Genomic DNA, 21,684 nt, shown 5'->3' with positions numbered 1-21,684 from the left:
AACCCAAACTTCGCCAGCGTCGCCCAAATATATGGCCACTCAAGTGTGTCAAACGCCATAGTGGCGTCCAGGGACGCCAAAATGGCCGACTCCCATATGAACGGGACACGCGCGAGCACCCCATGCAAGCGCCGCAGGTTGAGCGCAGTGTTGCGATGAGGGATAAAACCGGATTGATCCTGGTGAATCAGATCGCACACCACGCCAACCAGCCGATTGGCCAACACCTTGGCGAGAATTTTGGGTTCCGCATTCAGCAGCGAAATGGGCCTGTAGGACGTGACCCGGTCCCGCGGCCTCCCCTCCTTGTGAATAACCACGATAGTAGCCAGACGCTGGTCGAGCGGGAGGGAACCCGCCGAACGGGCCGCGAGGAACATAGCACGGAGATGCGGCGCCAGCGTATCCGGTCGCAGCTTGTACAATTCGATAGGAAGACCATTAGGACCCATGGCCTTGCCAGAAGCGACCGAACGTATGGCGAGGGCAATTTCCTCAGATGTTGGGGCGGCGTCCAACGACACCCTGTCCTCCTCCGAAAGGAAAGGCAGCGCGATATCCCTGAGCAGGGCATGGGAATCATCTTCCGAGCGGGAGGACACCGGGGAATACACCCCACGGAAATATTCTGCAAAGCAATCAACAATTTCTTCCGGTTCAGTGACACACACACCATCCAGTTTCTCAATCGACGGGACAACTCGACTCGCTCTCTCCTTTTTATCCAACCACGCAATCAGTTTCCCAGCTTTATCACCCACATCATACAGTCTCCCCTGTTGCTCTCTACTAAGGCCCCTGGCCGCCTCCGTAACGAGGGCCTTATAGGCCGCCTGCTTGAGTCGGAGAACATGTAGTTTGTCATCCGTCACCCCACACTCCAGGTCACCCTCCAACTCGGTTATCTCAGTTTCAATACGGGTCACCTCCTCCCGCTCGCGCCTCCGGGAATGGGAAATAAGGGACAGGGCCTCCCCCCGGAGTACTGTCTTGAAAGCCTCCCACAGGGAGACCGCCGAGGACACTGACCCCACATTATCGTCAAAATATCGCTTAAGGGATTTAACCAACTCTGCGCGAATGGTGGGGTCACGCAGGTACCAGGGATTAATCGGGACCACCCTACCCTCCCCCCTAGGGAGAATGTCGAAGTGCAACAGGAGCGGGGAGTGGTCTGAAATACCCCGCGCCAAATGGCGCACCTCCCCGATCCTCCCCGCATGCGCCGCCGGCACCAGGACATAATCTAGCCTTGAGAGACTGCCATGGGCCCCGGAATGAAAGGAATACTGTTTCTGCGTAGGGTGTTTCAAACGCCAACAATCCACCAACCCCAAAGTATCCAAGAGGCCAGATAACCACGCCTGGGCACGGGGGAGATCCCTAGGGGGGTGACGGTCCTCAGTTCCGGAAACCACCGCGTTGAAATCCCCCCCAACCACTAGAATCCCCTCCGGAAGGCCGAGGAGGAGGCGCCCCAGATCCGCAAAAGTAGTCGTTTGCAACCCTGGCGGGACATAGACAGAAACAAAAACAATCACTCTACCCTCCATTCTGCCCACCAGAACCGTATAACGTCCCCTGTCATCATGGAGCACCTCATCAACTTCCAATGGGAGCAAGGTTTTAGCCATGATGCCCACACCCCTGGAACCAGACGTGAAGCCCGAATGGGCCAGAAGGCGGTAGCCCCGTCGATTCATAGCACGAAAGGAGTTACCAATGAGGTGCGTCTCCTGCAGAAAGACTATATCAGGTGAAATTCGTTTCAGAAACTGCAGGACCACACCCCGTTTTATCCTGTCCCCCAGTCCATTAACATTCCAGGACAAAAGACTCAGTCCCCTACCCCCCATCGTAACCGAAAGCGATCAATCGTCTCCCAGAGAGCACTTTATGAGTAACACAACAATACTTTTGCCTTGTGGTACAAATGAACAATACCCCACCCCAACCCAACCGCCCCAACAAAACTCCCCCCTCCCTGCACCCCTGCATGAGCCCAGACAGCCCCCCCAACTTGCAGTGTGCCTGTCGCCCCTATATAAGTGGAACTAGCTAGGCCCCCTAGAGGAGGAAAGAGCACCCCCTCAAGACCCCGCATAGCCTCCAAATGAGGGGAGACGAGTACAACAAACAAAGGACCCTAAGCTTGGCCGAAAGTGGCCGCGTCATCCGGAGTGAGCCCCGGCATCAGTACCTCAGACCCGGTCCGGTGGGCAATCTCCTCCCACAGCCCCCCCCCCGCCATCCCGATCGTGACCCCAGACAAAGTGTCCAGCCAGTCCCCGGCCATTTCAGGACGGTCAAAAAAGTGAGTGCGACCATCCACCTCCACCCGCAGCCTGGCCGGGAAGAGCATGGCGTATTTTAAGTTCATGCCTCGAAGCCGCCGCTTGACGCCCAGGAAACTCAGTCTCTGCTTCTGGACCGCTTGGGTGAAGTCAGGATAAAAGTTCACCTCCATGTTCTCCAGCTTAATCGGCCCTTGCAGTCTGGAAGCTTGCAAAATCGCATCCCTGTCCCGAAAGTTAAAGATACGGGCAATAAGAGGCCGCGGAGGGGCTCCAACCTTCGGTCTGCCCCCGGGAACTCTATGGGCCCTCTCCACGGCAAAGAATTTGCTCAGCCCTCGAGGCTGGAGATGGGTAGTGATCAGGTCCTCCACGAAGAGATCCGCCGCCGACTCCTCCCGTCCCTCGGGCACTCCGATGATGCGGATATTATTCCTCCGGGCCCGGCTCTCGGAGTCCTCCAGGCGCCGATCCATGAGCGCACTCGCCTGACGGAGCCGGTGCACCTCCGTTTGAAGGGCCGCCACCTCAGTCGTGAGGCCCGACGCGGTGTGGGCCAAAGAGTCGACCCGGTCGTTAGTCTTAGAGAGATCAGCTCTCACAAGGTTGACATCAATGAGGACCGCGTCGATTTTGTGCGCCAAAGTGTCGAACTGCTGGCCCACCGAGGCCTTCATCTCAGCAATGGCGCTCATGACGTCTTGCAAAGACAGATCCGTGGGCAAGTCCGGGGCATCCGGGGGGCACTCAGAGGACTTGTGCGATCCGCCGGGAGACCCCTTCGGGAGGGTGTAGCGGTCCATGATGTTGGCCTGATGTGCGGCGCCACGCCGGGTTGACTTGGCCTTCAACCGTTCCCCATCCTGCTTCGTGGCCATCGTCGCGGGTCTCACACCCGCACCCGTCACGCAGTGAAAAGCAAGCAATCAAGGCCACGAGCTCCGGGGGGCCACCCCAGGACGGCAGAGCGGGCCACAGCAGGCAGGCAGGCAGGGTCTCCCAGCGAGGCCACCCCGACACAAAGAGCGCCGTGATCCCACTGGCGAAAACGGCCAGGGGGCGCGAAAGTGAAAGTGAAAGTGTGGGGTACGCGACTCGCTAGGCCCAGCCCGCCGTTGTTGTTCACTTTGCCACTGGGTCTCCCCCAAACGCGAATCCGGGGTCAGGAGAGAAGTAGGCCGCAAACTTCAATCGGTGCTCACTCCGGCACCCGAGGTCCGATTCGAAAACGGGAAACGGGTACCACCTCGGCTCTGGCTCACCGACACAGTCCCCTCAACCGATGCAGGATGAAGACAGGATAAACGTAGGAGGTTGCAGAGGTCCTTGGGAGCCTCGCACCTACGCGGCCATCTTGGTTGCGCACTAGGCTCCTCCCCCCATCTCTTGGTTCTTAATACTGTTCCTGTCGCTGCAGTATATCATATTGACTGTGGGACTTTAGAGACACTGTGAGGGATGGTGTTCCCAGTTCACTGTTTGCTCCGTAAGTAGAGCCCCCTCGAAACGCACTCAAGGACTAACGACGGGCCTCGGTAAGGGATATCGTTCTTCTTATTAGGTTTGTCAGGGTGGGCTTGTAGTGTTGGTTAGTGATTTGTGTTAAAATTCTGTGTGCCCCCATTAACTGTCATTTGTTGTTAAAGAAGGGTAAAGGAATACATATTATATTATTACCTTATATTACTTTGCCCCTAAAACCCCTAAAGCCCCAACATGGGTAAAACAACAAAAAAATCCCTACCAAGACAGGAGGCGGAATTAAGGGAACTTTGGATGCCTTTATTACAAGAGCCGAGACTTTGCTGTCGCACGAAATACAGTTAACAGAACGAAGGCTGTCTCTCGACTCCCTTTTAGAACACAAACGCTCATCACTGGGGAAAATATCAAAGTGTGTCACGCCAGGTACAACTATCCCAGTAGACCAGGACCCCCCTGCTCATAGTGTAACCCAGCGAGTCACTATAGCACAAGTTCACGCTAACACGCCTCCGTTTGAGGAATTGGAATTGGAGTCAATGAATTCTGTGGGGCCTGAAAAGATTATGCATCAGCCCGAACATTCCCCTTTGAGATCAGAGGTAGAAGTGTTGGCAGATTTGTCTGGGAAAGGGGCAAAGGGAGTCCGAGAGCGGGGGGATGCCGAGTTGGGAGGGGTGAATGAGCCTAATGCACCAACGAGAAAGGATAGGGAGGTGGTTACCCGTTCTAAAAAATCATTACTCGTTCTAGCCTCTCCCACAGACGTAGGCGTTTTAGAGGCTACAAGTACTATGGGTAACCCACATAACAACGGGGTGTGCAAAAAAAGAACAGATACCAAATCCAAAAAAGGAGGGGCGAGAAAAGCATCCTTAATAGTAGAGGATGGGGTTAAAAGTTTAGTGTGTCAACATTGTAAAAATGGCTCCTCCAGAAATGGGGCAGATTGGTCTCGGGAGATAACAAAAACATTAGAGGCCAACCTGGTAGCACTCATCTCTAAACATCTGGGCCCCTTAGTCGAACACATCAAGTTAGTGGACGAGAAAGTCAGTAGGCTTCTAGAATCAAATAATGGAGGACCTCCTGCGCCTCCATCAAACTCGCAAAAGGAAGGGACAGGGATTGTACCTTGCTCAGGTAGTGCTTGTGTAAATAACAGTAGGAGGGAAGGAAATACAAGGGGAGTTAACTCCATTACTGGTAAGGATAAAGGTACTTTTATTACCCCTGTCTCCCACATACCACAACAGGAAGGCTGCACAAAAACGGCCGCAGCCCCTAATAGTATTACAAATGTGGAGGTGCACTGCACACCGGGGCTGCAGACGCTGGACTTACCTCCTGCTTCTTGTCCCTACACGATAGTTTTAGTGGGGGTCCCAGCACTCAACCAAGCTAGAGAAGAGACAACAAGCTCCCTGATAAACAAGGTCAAACATTGGATGCTTGATAACATGAAGGTGCCTAACTCGCAGAGTAGCCATATTCTTATGGCAAGGAGGGTAGCCTGGGTTGGAGCCTCCGAGAAGAAGTTCGCAGGAGACTGCATTATTGTTAATTTTAGGTACCCTGAGTTGGTGAAAGAGTTACTAATTTCCAGTTATGGGGTTTTTGATAGGGGAACGAACATAAAAATGCTTCCCCTGAACTTTTTTTATAGGGATAACTGAAAAGAGTCAGATCAAATGGCACTCAGGAGAAGGGAGATTACCCATGGAGGGGCTAATAGACTGGGTTTAACATCAAATAGGTTCACCCTGTTGTCTGAGGCGGCAGCAATGGACGAACTGGATTGACTGGCCCAAGGTGTAAATAAGAAGAGTGTCTTTGTTCCTGTTAGCTTAGTGTCAAGGGACATTGCCGGTTCTATGGGAAAGTCACCTTTACCTGCTATCCCCCACAATGAGGCTTTACACAACCCTTTAGGAAAGTGTATTGTATTATCATCAAGTAGTGTATCTAGACCCTCTCCGAAAGGGCAGATCAACCCAGCCAGGAGAGTGACAATACAAGTGGCCGAAGAACTCAGGGTAGTTTCGTGGAATATTGCAGGGATCGCAACCAAAATAAAAAATAAGGAATGGTTAGACTTTAGTCGACAGTTCCATATTATCTGCTTGCAGGAAACGTGGGAAACTGACAGTAGTGCCCCACATCTGGAGGGATATAAAATGTTTTTCGTTCCTGCCCAAAATTCTGTAATGGGTCGAGCAAGGGGGGGCTTAATAACGTATGTGTCTTTGGCCCTACAAGGGTCTTGGGAGGTCCTGGGCTGGAGCTCGGATAACATCCAAGGTATTGGTTATTGCAAGAAGGGCCTAAAATTTGTTTTGATAAATTTTTACAATGCGGGCCAATCAATGCAGAGGCTGAACGAGCTCAATGAAAGATTGGCAGGTTTACATGACATGGAAGACAGTCACCCCAATCTGATTTTATTGGGCGACTTTAACTGTCACCAATGCCCATATTTGAAATGGGGAGGGGGAAAATGGGATTCCTGTCCTGTCATAACAGACTGGCATCTAGAGCATACAAGGGAAGGTGGCGAGTTAAGTAAGATCCTGGGTTTGTACGATCTAGCCCCCACGATGGATATAATCAGGACCAGGAACTCTAATCTTATTAATCCCTCCTTTAAAGGCAGGGGGAGGGATACAATTATCGATTTTATTTTTGTTTCACATGTTTTTAAAGGTAGGATTATAGATTTTAGTATAGAAACCAGCATTTTTAGCGATCATAACCCTTTGGTATTGTCCTTGAGGGATACAGATTTATTTACCCAGCCAAGGAATTTGATGACGAGGGGAACATTGAAAGCAGTTGACCAGGGTAGGTGCATAAGATGGGCTAACATAGATGGGGAAGTATTTTATAAAAAGCTTATTACCCACCCGGAAAGTGGCATATGGAAGTGCTTAGACCAGGAAATCGAAGGTAGAGAATTGATAAGTGCTTTTGAAAGTACGGCAAGGGACATTGATAAGTTATTGAGGGCAAAACCAGCGTCCACATTTAATCTGGCACCAAAATGGTTCGATAAAGCCTGCTCTAGAGCTCAAAAAGAGCTGAAGTTGGCACTCAAAATCGAAGGTAGAGAATTGATAAGTGCTTTTGAAAGTACGGCAAGGGACATTGATAAGTTATTGAGGGCAAAACCAGCGTCCACGTTTAATCTGGCACCAAAATGGTTCGATAAAGCCTGCTCTAGAGCTCAAAAAGAGCTGAAGTTGGCACTCAAAAGGATAGGAGTAGGATAATGGACTGTAGGGCTCAATATAAATCGGCCATAAAAAAGAGAAAATACACTATCCAATGTGAGGCCTGGGAGAACCTGAGGGAGGCAGCCGATAATAGAGACATGACGAGATTCTGGAAGGTGATCAACGATCCCAGTTTTCAGGCACCAAATAATGAGAAGATGGCTTGTCATGTCTTGCCTGAAGCATGGGTATCCCACTTTATGAATCTGTATAATCATGGTAGCCCTATTGCTCGACAAATTGCAGCTGTTGGCTCTCCACCGGGTTCATTGCCGCAGTTTGAGGTGAGCGAGATCAAAGAAGGAATATATGCCCTAACACGCAATAAGGCCCCAGGCCCGGATGGGATTCCTCCTGACTTATTTTTGTCACAGGTTGATCTCTGGGCACCTATACTCACGCGAATTTTTAATACGGCAGTGGAAATGGGAATGCCCAGGTCATGGTTAACGGCTAGCATTGTACCCCTATTTAAAAAGGGCAACAAGTGTGACCCCAAATGTTACCGTCCGATCTCATTAATAGATGTGACCGTAAAAGTACTAGGGAAGGTTATCCTGAATCGTCTGACAGACTGGGCAGAGGAAAATGAGATCATTACTGACGTTCAGTATGGTTTTAGACCTGGTCGTTCTACCACGGACCAGTGCCTTAATCTGTATAACTTGGTGGCAAAGTACACCGTGGCAGGCGAGGGGACGGTCTTTTTGGCCTTTATGGACCTGACAGCAGCTTTTGACCGGGTGAATCGTGAGAAGTTGTGGGAGACTCTTGAGCTGCTGGGGGTCGATTCAGGACTAATATACATCCTTCGAACACTACACCTCAATACAACAGCTCAGGTCAGATACAGTAACGAGGGGAACCTTACTGAACATTTCTCATGTACTAGAGGCGTGAGACAAGGTTGCATTTTGGCGCCCTTTTTATTTACGTTATATATAAATGGTTTGGATAAAGCACTTGTTGATTTGGGGGTTGACTGTCCAAGAGTTGGCAAAAGAAGTATACCCGTCCTTTTATAAGCGGACGACGCAGTCCTCTTATCCCGTACAGGGAGGGGACTTCAGTCTCTCATCGACGGCTTTAGTAGGTTTATGGCAAATCTAGATTTATCTCCTAATCTCACAAAATCCTACATAATGGAAGCAGGAAAAAGACCAACAAAGAATTTTATCTTTAAAATTGGGGGACACAAATTAGAGAAGGTTGAGGTTTTTAACTATTTAGGGATATTATTTGACAAACACCTCAATTTTAATTCACTAATCTCAGAGAAATGTAAGCAACAAATGAGTACAATGGGCTCAATTATGAATCGAGCCTCGAGATTAGGCCGTTGGTCACCAAATGAAATATTGCATTTATATAATCCAATTTGTTGCTCTAAAACCATGTACGGGAGCGAGGTATGGGGATTCCGAAATACGTCCTTGATACAACTGGAGGAAAATAAGTTCCTTAGAAGGATTTTGCAAGTTCCTCAGAGTATACCTGCCCACATTGCCCATGAGGAGCTAGGGATTCCTTACATTAGTGACAGGATAAGCACTAAACCAATAATGTGCTGGATTAAAATCTGGACCAACCCTGAGGCTAGTCTAAGTAGACAAATAATAAAGGACTGCATTAACAGGGACAAAGGACTCCGGATACCTTGGCTTAAATATGTGAAGGAGACTTTGAAGTGGTTGGGATTCGCAAAATACTTTGATGAGCCCACGACCTTGATGCCCCAGGTAAAAGCTGCCATAAAAGCCGAACATCTTAGGCGCCTTGTTTGCGCACGAGAAGACAGTGAAATACTGAAAGGTTCAGTGAGAGCCCACATTTTAACAAAATCTGTAGCAGGATTAGAACCTTATCTGGTGCATTTATATAATAAAAATGACAGATTTTTAATGATCAGATTTAGATTAGATCTTTTACACCATATTTTAGCCGTTCCTGCAGGGTACACAAAAGATGTTTTGTCAAAGGGTCCGTGCGGCTGCGATCTGGGATCTCCGCAGGATACCCTTCACTTTGTATTTTTTTGTCCGTTATATGAGTACCCAAGGGCAGTCTTTTTAAAAACTATTCTAAGAAAGAACAAATTTACCCAGGTAAGGGTGGCACTCTTATACCTGAAACTTTCAGCGGACCCCCTCACGTTGTTCTGCACAGTGAATTTTTTAAGACTAGCTGCAAAACTAAGGAAGACTAGATGCGAGGTGTAAACAACTTTGCTCTAGGGTATAGAGGGTCGGGTATTATGATTAAAGTTGTTTTCTAAATGCCCCAATGCACATTTTGGCCCTTACTGCAGTCGTAGATAAGGTCCCAATCTAATTATGAAATGAACGGTCTATCGAACTTGGGAAGCGTTATGATGTTTTAAATTGATATAGTCAATATTATTGTCTCAATTTGGTTATGATTATGCATTTTTAAAATGTTATGTTGCTAGTGCCACCTGTACTGAATCTGTCAAAACTCTGCACTTTACAAATACAGCGTCTTGTTGCTTTGCCATAGGTATTTAGCTATTAAGGTCTCGGATAAAACCCGGATGAACTGTTATATTTTAAACATTTTAAGGATATTTTGCCATATTAATGTATTGCTGGAATTTGTAATTGTTATGTTCTTGCTTGGATGTTTTAATATCCGAATAAAAGATTATTGATAAGATGATAAGGGTGGTAGAGCCTACACATATGGGGGGCACATTTTTGACTTGGTCTTTGCTAGGGAAAACTCACTGGAAGTGGTGGATCTTCTACCAGTTGGCTGGTCTGATCACCATCTGATTATATGTGATGTGTTTAATTTCAAGCAGAATGACCATGCTATGAAGGAAACAAGATGTTTTCCTAGCAGGGACTGGAAAGGTCTCCTGAGGAAAGCTAGTGCTTCCCCAGTATTTCACCTTGAAAATTCCTTTGACCCTGAGAAACAGGTGGAGGACAACTATGCTACCTTCTGCTCACACATTAATGACCAACTTGACCAGCTTGCCCCTCAAAAGATGGTCAAAAGAGTTGGCAAACCCTCTGCGCCCTAGTATAATGCTGATTTACAAAAGTTAAAACTTGGCTGTAGACAAGCAGAACGGAGGTGGAAGAATGGGTATTCTGATATAGATAAAGCTATCTGGAAAGAGAAAATCCTTAGGTATAAGAAAAGTATTGTCTCTACTAAAGCTGAGTATTTTGCAGACGTTATTCTGAGGGCCCCTAGTAGTTCTAAGAGCATTTTTTAAATATTGAATGATATTGCTAGCCCCTCTTGTATTAAAAATAAGGTTCTCCCCACGCAAGAACTCTGCGATAGCTTGCCGGCCTTTTTTTGACAATAAGATCTGCAAAATTATTGAAGGGCTAGAGGGGGGTAGTACAGCTGTTGGGTCCATTGGCCCCTCACAGGATAGGCAGGTGGACTGGAGGGTGATGAGGAAGGTCTCGGCTCAGAAGCCTCTTCTAGATCACTTTGACATCTGTGGAGGTTTTTGATCAAACAGCTCTCGAGGTTTCCTCTTGTTCATCATTGGACCCTCTTCCCCATAGGGTTTGGAAAGCGTTAGGCTCCGAACTGTTTCCCTTGTTAAGGCAGCTATGTAATCAATCCCTGTGTAGTGGGGTCCTGTTGGAAGCGAGCGGTTGTCTCCCCTTCTTAAAAAAACCTTTGCTTGACCCTGCCTGTCTTAAGAACTACAGGCATATCTCACTCCTTGCATAGGATCATTGAGCGCCTTGTGAGCAGGGCACTCTCCCAGTTTCTGGAGGTAAACGATATACTGGATGACGTACAATTCGGCTTCCGCCCAGGACATGGGACAGAGACTGCCCTGTTGACTGTGTTGGACGATCTTCGTCTGCGTGCAGACAAGGGTCAACATGCCATCTTGATCCTGTTAGACCTGTCTGCCGCTTTCAACACAGTCAATCACAAGGTTCACTTGGAACGATTGGAAGGAGTGGGGTAGTTGGCCAGGCACAGAAATGGCTCCAATCCTACTTGTCTGACAGATGTCAGGCGGTGGCTGTTCCTCCTTTCCAGTCTAAGTTTACCAAGATCCACCATGGTGTGCCGCAGGGCTCTGCAATTAGTCCTATTTTATTTAACGTCTATATACGTCCCCTGGTGGATGTCATTAAATCTTACGGCATAGGCCTGGTAAACTACGCGGATGACACCCAGCTGATTCTATCTCTGGAGGGAGAACAGTCATCCACACTGGAGAACTTCCATGTCTGTATGCAGAATGTGGTCCACTGGTTAAGAAACAACTCTCTTCAATTTAAAGCAGATAAAACAGAGATGCTCTGCATTGAGGGTGGGAGAGTGCCCTACCCCCTCCCAGACGACTTTTGGCCTATTCCTGCCGATCCTCCATTGGTACCATCCAAGTCGGTTCGCAATCTGGGAATTTGTTTTAAACGAGAAGTTGACCTTGGAAACTCAAGTTAATAAAACCGTGGGGAGCTGCTTCTCCCTTATCAGGACTTTGAGGAAAATCCTCCTCCTGCTCCCTGCACATACACGCCCTCTGGTAGTAAGGAGTGTCATTATGAGCAGGCTGGATTACTGCAACTCTTTGTTGCTGGAGTCTCCTAAGTACCTAATTGAGAGACTACAGAGAATCCAGAATATGGCAGCCAAGTTGGCTCTGTCACACCCGCGCCAATCATCCTCCTCTCAGGCCCTCGTGGAGCTGCATTGGCTCCCTATTTTGCAGAGGATTCACTTCAAATCCCTCTGTCGTGTTTAAGGCACTGCACGGTCTGGGGCCTATACCACTACAGAATAAATTTAGTTGGTATGTCCCCACCCGTTGCCTTCGGTCCTCCTCAGCTAATTGGGTGGAAGTACCTTTGCCTAGAAGAGCTAAATTGGGGGGCAAGCTTTCAGTGTTGCTGCTGCAAGACTCTGGAATAAGCTACCCACGGAGCTGCGGCATATAAAAGATCTTTTGCAATTCGAAAGAAAAGAAAAACCTGTCTCTTTCCCAGACTTTAATGACTCCATGTCTCTGTTATAGGTGTCTTTTCCGTCTCTTTAAGGCCAGGATGCTCGATGTGTGGCAGTGCGCTTTATAAGTGTACATTACATTACTCTAATCTACTGTGCACCACAGCATTCTGACATCGCGCTCTATACCAATTCACTCTATGCCTCTCTACTCTACTCTGCACCACTCTATTCTATGCCTGTGGACTCTGTCCCACTCACTCTACTACGCACCACTGTACTCTTCACCACCGCAATTTACACCACTCCACTCTGCAGCACAGCACTGTACGCCAGTGCACTCTATGCCACTACTCTACACCACTCCAATCTACCCTGCACCACTCCACTCTATCCCACTTCACCCTACTCTGAAACAATCTACTCTATGCCACTGCACTTTACGCCACTCTACTCCACTCTACACCACTGCAATCAACGCTGCGCCACTCTACTTGACACCATTCTACTCTATATCACTGCGCTCTACACCACTGCACTCTATGCCACTCTGCGCCACTCCACTCTACGGTGTGCCACTCTATGCCACTGTAAGCTATGCCACACTACACTAAACCACTGCACTCTACGCCAATTCACACTACACCACTTTACTCAAACCCAATGCACCCTACGCTACAGTACCTAGGTCAACTACTTTGCACCACTGCACTTTGCGCCACTATACGCTACAACATTTTACTATATGCCATTGCACTCTATGTCACTGCACTCTACACCACTCTATTCTACTCTGCACCATTGCACTCTAGGCCACTCTACTGCACTCTACGCCACTGCCCTCTATGCCACTGCACCACTCTACTCTATGCCACTGCACTCTACATCAATCTACTCTGCACCACTCCACTCTATTCCACTTTACTCTGCATCGCTCCAATCTACACCTCTGTAATCTACGCCACTCCACTCTAAGCCACTCTAAACTATTCTATGCCACTGAAGTCAACGCCACTCTATTCAACTCTGCGCCAATCCACTTTACGCCAATCCACACTATGCCCCTCAATTTTATACTGCTGCACTCTATGCCACTGCACTCCACACTAATGCTCTCTACACCACTTTACTCAAAACAAATACACTCTACGCCACTGCACTCTATTCCAATCTGCACCATTGTACTCTAGGCTACTCCACTGCACTCTACGCCACTGCCCTCTATGCCACTGCACCACTCTACTCTATGCCACTGCACTCTACATCAATCTACTCTGCATCACTCCACTCTTATGCTACTACACTCTACCCTGCACCATTCCACTCTACTCTGCACCACTCCACTCTATGCCACTTTACTCTGCATCGCTCCAATCTACACCTCTGTAATCTACGCCACTCCACTCTACGCCACTCTAAACTATTCTATGCCACTGAAGTCAACGCCACTCTATTCAACTCTGCGCCAATCCACTTTACGCCAATCCACACTATGCCCCTCAATTTTATACTGCTGCACTCTATGCCACTGCACTCCACACTAATGCTCTCTACACCACTTTACTCAAAACAAATACACTCTACGCCATTGCACTCTATTCCAATCTGCTCTTTCCGCCACTATACTCTACTCTACAACATTGCACTCTACACCACTGTACACCATTGCACTCTGACAGACAATCATGACAATAATCTTTCATCAGTTAATAAAAACTAAAAAAGATACAAACACAATAAAAACACTTCATGGAATATAAAAATTAGCCGCAAAAGTTAAACAACACCAAAGGCAGGTTTGATCTTAACATAGTCAAAACACAAAAATGGTTAACAATACAGTGTTTAAGATAACACCAAAAAAGAATTCCCATATGTGCCTTTTAAAGAAGCATACAGTTCCTTAGTATAATCCTATTAAGCTTTAAATCAGGGTTAGACCAAATTGAAATCCATCTTGACAAAGGCCACACTGCCAGTAAATCTGAGATGTAACTCACCCCTAGCTCTCCATGGATCACTAATTAAGCTGTGGATTGGGGCACTGCCAGAAGATATCTCAAAAATGTATTCTTAATGATTTACAAGTCATGAGTTTTTATGTGGCCTCAAACATCTCTCCCTTATGAGGCCAGAGAAATGCGCTTGGATTGATAAATTTGAAAGAGAGCCTTAATTGGTTTTATCCCTAAAGGACGTGCAAAATCAAGCACAGAGGCCACTGACCTGGCAAAGACATTTCTTTTAGCTTTTATAAGTTGTGCCCAAGATCTTTTCACATCAAAAAGAACCCCTGCATAAATCCAGCCCATCCATAAAAGTAACAAAGGCATTTGGCATCCTTTAGAGGTCGACCGCGGTCCTAGAAAATAGGACGACATCAGCATACAAAAGAGCCAGAATGTTACAAACACCTGCACAAGGGATATCTGGGCTGACTGCACGAAGAGTCTCCCCCATCTCGTTATTATAGAGGGTAAACAATAGTACTGGGGCCAAAATACAGCCCTGCCTCACGCCATGCAGGACTTTAAATGGCGTTGTTATATTGCCTTCCTGATCGTATCTAATGCTAGCCTCCAGGTCAAAGTTCAAGTCGTGCAAAAAATGCAGTGTCTCTTTATCATGGCTCATGTTTAACAAAATTGACCACAGTTTATTCTTGTTGACCATATCAAAGGCTGACGATAGGTCCATGAATGCTAAATATAAACAACCCTGTTTAGCAATGATATATTTAGCAACGACCAGCTGCAAGTTTAGACATTGATCGGGGTACTTCTGGCTGCTATAAATCCATATTTCAGGTCACACAGGATCTGATTTTCCTCCAGCCATGCAGCCAACCTTGAGAGAATGTCTTGTTCCATAATCTTAACGTCATGTCTATTAAAGAAATAGGTCAATAACAAGGTGGATCATTTCTCGTCCTTTCTTAAATATCAGCCCAATTATTAACTTGGCTGGTGATTGTGGGATGCCATCCATCACAGCGGCATTCAACATTTTGGTCAAGAGCCCAGCCCATTTACCTGAGTCAGTTTTAAAAAAGTGTCCAGGAACCCTATCTGTGCCAGGTGCTTTATTATTGAACATGCTCTCAATGGCTACCTTGACTTCTCCAACCCAAAAAACCAAATTGGATGTGCCTGCCTTCATCACCCAGTCATGTTCTGACTCAGACAAATTATACCCGTAAATTCCCTTAAAAATGGCCAAAATACTCTAAGATATGGCTCATGACAGCGGACATAGTAGCCAAACACAATATAGCAAGGGAGTGGGGTCCAAGTCAGTCACCGAGTGTTGTGAAATGGAAAGAAGACCCAGACTGGTGTTGCAATGCTGAAAAAAGTGGTATTCAAGGGCAGGGGATGCCCAAAGCAATGGGACAAAATATGGAGAAAATGGACACAATACAGAAGACTCTGAGATATTTGCTGGAGAGCTGGGTAAAGAAACGAAGGGGGAACAATACATACTGTACGACATTGTAATGTACTCAAGATTGATTTTACTATTAGGATTTTGCCCTGTACACAACATGATACATAGATGTCAAGATGAATAACAATGCAAATGTATGAAACGTATTTGTTGACTGAAGCACTGTCAGGTTTTTTGTTACCCACTTAAAAAAATCTTTTTTTTAATTCCCTTAAAATGCTCAGACTATGATTCAGGGGAGCTATGACACATCAAGCTAACATTTCCATCATTGGCAGCCCCACTAAAATAAGAGTAATTAACAATTTTCCAGAAGTGGGGGCTGTTCTTCAGGACATCGACCTGAAGAAGTTGTTCTCACGCCTCTTGCTGAATAGATTTTTTCCTTGTAGCCACCACAGATCAATAATGTTTCTACACAGTGCCACTTCTTTAGTGTTGCTGGGATTCTTTATCGGGGCAATCAGCAAAATATGGTGAGCTTACAAACAAGCATGATTAAACCATTTGGAGACAGCAACCAGCCCCACTGACCTATTCTTTCCCAAAGAGAGATACCCCCTGATAAACTCACAAATATTAAGTAAGGCAATCAGAATTCCCTCTGCTGAGGAGGAATCTCCCATTACAATGGAGATGTCTGGCTCACAAGTTAAATCTAGGTTAGACGTAAGATTAAGGGGGACCAGCTTGGACCATGTCAAATGTCACCCCTGGTCTACTGGCTTAAGGTAGACCAGGGCAATCCTGCCCTTATTGGGTCCCATGATCTTCACCAAATCGTCATTAAAGGCCAGACACAAAGGGTTGTGGTCACTGAATTGGCTCCACACCTCACCATTCTGTGAAACAGAATTAACTAAGATAGGATAGTGCAGAATAACACCAATGGTGGAATTATAACCCCTGCTGGGCCTAGTCCCCCTATAATTCAAAAGTTGTAAATTATTATCAGCAATGATGATCCCCAGGAACTCCCCAGGACCTGTGTGTTCAAAATGGGGTTCCCCTCAAGGATCATCTCCCCCCAGGACAAGCCCCCGTACATAAGTGAACATTAAAATCGCCCAACATAATTACCATGGGCGGGACAAATTGCTTTTCCAAGTAGTCAACCAAAAACAAATTAGGTGCCCTCAGATGTTGATTCTGGGTATCCTGAGAGTGAGAATTGTAGAAGTTGATGACTAGAATTTTTAAGGTAGATGTAAACGTCAAAGTCATTGCGAGAAGAACTGAGAACTGGAGAAGTGTGGCTCAATGAGTGGGGAAGTGTGGCTCAATGAATAGAGCGTTACAACAAATAGAGCGGCAGACCCTGATGCAGAGGTCTAGCCCGGGACCAGGGTTCAATTCCCTGCCTCGACGGGTCTTGGGCTAAAAAATTCCACAGACCTGATAATTCTCGCCTTGGTGCCTATTCCAATCATGGAGTCCCACTCTGCAACTCTGGGCAATAGCTTGCTTAATCTCCCAACGGCCCCCACAACGCTAAGGATGCCTGGCCTCCACCTTGGGGGTGCCCAGGAGTGGACGCCTCACAGGGAAAGCCAGGATGGGTTCCACAGCGGTATTCGTACAAACGCCTTGAGACCCTTGCGGGTGAGTAGTGCGCTATACAAGTATCAAATTTACATTTTACAATTTTTACATTTAGAACTTGTGGGAACCTGAACCATATTACATGGGATATCCAAGCAGGTCAGAGTAATAAGACCACCCCTTGCTCTACCTCTAGAAGCTGGTATAGCTGGTAGAAAAAATGAGCAATACCCATTTAAGTAGAAGGTCATATCAGTATGCCAGGTCTCTTGCAGCCCTAAGATTTGAATATCGTTGACAAAACTCAACCAATTTGTGTTTGATTGTTTGTTGGGTAGACCTGCCACATTTCAACTACCAATATTACAATGAGAATCCTTAGAGGGGGTGCACTCTGTCATTTTAGTCACCACTCTATGCCACTGCACTCTTCACCAACGCACTCTACACCACTCTACTCTACACTGCTGCACTCTACATCAATTTACTCTGCAGCACTGTACTCTCTGCCACTGAACTCTATGCCACTCTACTCTGTGCTACTTTACTCTACTCTGCATCATCTAAGCCACTCTACTGCACTCTATGCCAATGCATTTCATGCCACTCTAATCTACTGTGCGCCACTGCATTTTACAACACTACTCTATCTCACTCCACTCTACCTTTCACCACTCCACACTACCCTGCACCACTCCACTCTACTCAACTTCACTCTACTCTGAAACACTCTACTCCACTCTGCACCACTCCACTCTATGCCACTGCAATCAATGCTGTGTCGCTCTACTTTACACCACTCTACTCTATGCCACTGTACTCTAAACTACACCACTATACCCTGCACCACTATACCCTGCACCACTGCACTCTATGCCACTCTACTCCACTTTACAGCACTACACAATATGCCACTTCACTCTTCATCACTCTACTCCACTCTGCGCCACTCTACCTCACTCTATGCAACTCCACTCTATGCCATTTCACTCTCCACAACTGCAATCTATTCTGCAATACTCTATTCTATGCCACTGCACTCTACGATACTCTACAACACTGCATTCTACGCTACTCTATGCCACTGCACTCTACGCTACTCTACGTCACTGCACTCTATGCCAGTGCACTCTACACCACTTTACTCAAACCTTATACACTCTGGGCCACTGGAGTCTACACCAATCTACTCTGCCCCACAGCACTTGTATGCCAGTTCACTCTAGGCCACTCTACTGCACTCCACTCTACAACTCTCCATGATACTCAACTCTATGATGCTCTACTCCATTAAACTCAACTCCATTGACACTCTACTCCACTCTATGCCACTCCACTCTACATCACTCTACTCCACTCTATGTCATTCTACGACACTACTCCACTCTATGAATCTCTATGCAACTCCTTCTATGTCACTTTACTCCACTCTTTTCTATGACACACTACTCCACTCTACTCTACTCCACTCAATGCCATTCAACTCTATGACAATCTATTCTGTTGTACGCTACTCTATTGTACAACACTCTACTCCACTCTACAAAACACCCTCTATGTCCCTTCACTCTGCTCTACACTACTCCACAACATGGTATGCCACTACACTGTACGACACGCTACTCAGCTCTGACATTGTGCTCCATCCTTCGCCACTCAACTCTATTGCCTTCCACTCTACGACACTCTACTCCCTCCATGACACTCCACAACTCCAAACGCTACTCCAAGATATTCCACCTTATTCCTTTCATCTCCACTGCCACTCGGATCTACGGTATGCCACTCCATGCCACTCTATGTCACTCCATAGCACTCCACTCCACTTTACAACACTCCACGCCACTCTCCTTTACCCTACTAATTTTTAGCCATGCTGAACATCAACCACTCTTGTGTACAGCATTACTAAACCATATTGGAAAAGCCAATAGCTCTTGCATAAGCAAGACCTTCTAGCTTTGCCAATGCTTTTTTCTCTAAAAGTCATGAACCATTAATCCTCTCCCCATATTCATCTACTCCTTCACCAACAATCTTTGCAATTATCCTTTCACAAATGCATTTGTTAGGGTGACCACCTTCTTCTGGTCATTAGTGACACAGTCTCTAGTCTGGAACATTAGTGTGGTCACCAGCTGCATTCTCAGTGGTGTCGTTTTGCTTTGCATCCATTTAACTTATCAGACTAACACACCTGAAAATATTATGCGAGGTGAAAAGTTCAGGCCTAGAGACACTTTCTTTAATGACCCAGAGTAAGTCTGTCAAACTAACACTTGTCTAAGTGGATCCAGGGTATAAGATGAGGATAATTGATGTCTCCTTTCTTTTCAGTGTAAAGTACCTCCTGGTGTCTGTGACCCCTAGGGAGGTATTGCTAACTGCAATCCAAAAGATGTTTAACTTCAAAATGGGTCCCCCTGTTCAGAAGAAAATATCCGTCCAAAGAAAATATCCGTCACTTACCTTATGATGCTCCGATGCAATGCGAGTTCTGAAACAAATAATTTTCAGTGTGTTCTTGGTGGGGTTTACATTTGTGTTGATAATTACACAACAGAGGGTTAACCTGTCAAGAAATTGACTCTTAAGGTCTAAGAGGTCAGGTATCTGGTCTCTATATGTGTTAAGATGGTTGGGGTTCAGCACCCAGGTAAATGTGGTGTCTTCCTGGCATCTCATGAATTTATAGTAGGATCTTCACCCACAGGCATGCTTCATTTTCGGATGCTCCCCCACTGCACATAGTGTGAGCGGGTGGGCTCGTCACTGTTTGTAAGCGGAGCTCTTTGTCTAAGGGATAACAAGTGCAAGTTAAAATCTCCTTCAGGATCCTAAATCCTGTTTACTAGCTAGGCCCCTTGGTGAGTATAAAAACAGTGAGACATTTAATGGGTATAATGACCCCTAACATCAATGGGTCGACATGTTTCAGCCTGTATTTAGTGCCACCAAGGGCCAATTGGCTTTCTTCAGGACACGGAAGTATACATAGTATCCGTAGATGTATAGCTGGTGACTATGAACTTTTGAGTAGTAGTTTATACAAACATAATGAAGCATCCAAACATACAGACTGAAGTGGACCTTTTCCTGTAATGGTCTATATCCTCTATTAAGTAGGACTTCATGAGGTAGTGGGGGTGAGCGATCAGAGGAGTGCGGGGAGCCAAAGTAGGTGTAATTCCTTGATGAAAGTGTGACTAGAGGGATTCCCTACCCACACTACCTCATGATGAGAAGCATGCCACCGGTGGTACCGTGGGTGAGGATCCTACTAATATATACATGAGATGCCAGGGATGAACCACTTTACCTGGGTGCAGATCCCAGACCATCGTCAGATATATTGAGACCAGATAACTGACCTCTTAGATCTTAAGAGTTAATTTCTAGAAAGGCTAACCCTCTCTTGTGTAATTATTGTTTCTTTCCAGGGAGGATGAGGGTCACCCCTTTCTAGCTTCTCATTCCCTCGTGATTATTTATATTTGTACTATCCATAAAAAGGGCAATGCAAAGATGACGACAATGTTTCAATCTGTTGTACTGTTCATGTAAGTACGTTTTATGTTCATCTTCAGGTTTTATTTACCTTATGACATTTCAAACATGAAACGGCATTGTTTGTCTGTGTATTGTAGGTCCTCGTTCATCAGAAGACTCCTTACTTTGGTGGTGTGTCCCTGTCCATGATCGATTACATGATGTGGCCCTTTTTTGAACGTGCGGAAGCATTTTGTTTTCAGGAGTAAGATGCCTTTGCTTTGTTTTATTCATACAATGAAGTGTTTTAACAATCACTGGCATAGATAGCCATTTTTACATCTATATTGTGAAAAGGAATTTGTGTTACCACTGTTGGGGGAAGTTCGCCGAACCTCAGAATGCAATGTGAGATTAGTTCAGTTTCAAATACTATCAGTAAAGCATTTAAATGAATACAGGATAAAAGCACAGGTTCATACAGGTTTTCGTGCTGCAGGCAGGGTAACAGACAGTTATCAGGCAACGCCACCTGGTGGCAGATGACAGAATAATGCTCTGTTTAGTGACAGCAATGAGGCTGCGGCCCAGATTTATCAAACTTTCACGCAACGCAGCAAGACACCTAGCTGCGCTGCGTGACAGGGAGAGAACAGGAATGCACTGTATTTAGCATTATACTGTGAATTCCGGTCCTTACTTAGCAGAGTATACTGTCTTACGCCAATGCAGGCACCCTTGCGTCATGGTGCAAGGGTGCCTGCATTGTAGGCAGGATTGTTTTTGTGCAGGAAGGGACACCATCCTGCACAAAAACAATCCTTAGAGGCATTTTCCTCTTTCTATGCATGCTGCAGAATGCGGCACATGTAGAAAGAAGGAAAAAAAAGGCAAATAAAAATGTTTCTCCTTGTTTCGCCTCACCTGGGGAGGAGTAGCATTTTGCCACATTCCCAGGTCTACCAGTAATGATGGACTAACTTGTCCGCCAAGATCTAAATCAGGACCCTAGTGTGGTTCATCGTGGACGCAATTACATGTCATCATTGAGGAAAGTTCACAGATACGTGAGGGTGAAAATGCAGCGGCAGTTCTATTATAGTATGTAGGACATTGCCTTTCACCCCTGAAGCGACCACCAGGGCCACAAGTATTAACTGTAAGTACCATTAAGTTTACCTTTACAGATTTCCCCCGACCGCTGC

At 46.4% G+C, this 21,684-nt stretch overlaps 1 protein-coding gene across 1 annotated transcript in view; it reads left to right on the top strand.

Annotated features, from left to right (window-relative positions):
* LOC146867705 (glutathione S-transferase omega-1-like) overlaps positions 1 to 21,684 on the top strand; it is a 134,914-nt gene that overhangs the window by 92,608 nt on the left and 20,622 nt on the right. Inside the window, exon 5 of the mRNA XM_085607080.1 lies at positions 20,638 to 20,744. Coding sequence (XP_085463206.1) covers positions 20,638 to 20,744 — 107 coding nt within the window. The remainder of the gene's footprint in view (positions 1 to 20,637; positions 20,745 to 21,684) is intronic.

The sequence above is a fragment of the Triturus cristatus genome, chromosome 1_2 (genome assembly GCF_964204655.1).
Source record: "Triturus cristatus chromosome 1_2, aTriCri1.1, whole genome shotgun sequence".
Classification (NCBI taxonomy): domain Eukaryota; kingdom Metazoa; phylum Chordata; class Amphibia; order Caudata; family Salamandridae; genus Triturus; species Triturus cristatus.
The sequence above is the reverse complement of the archived record's forward strand: the minus strand, read 5'-3'. Positions and strand labels throughout refer to the sequence as shown.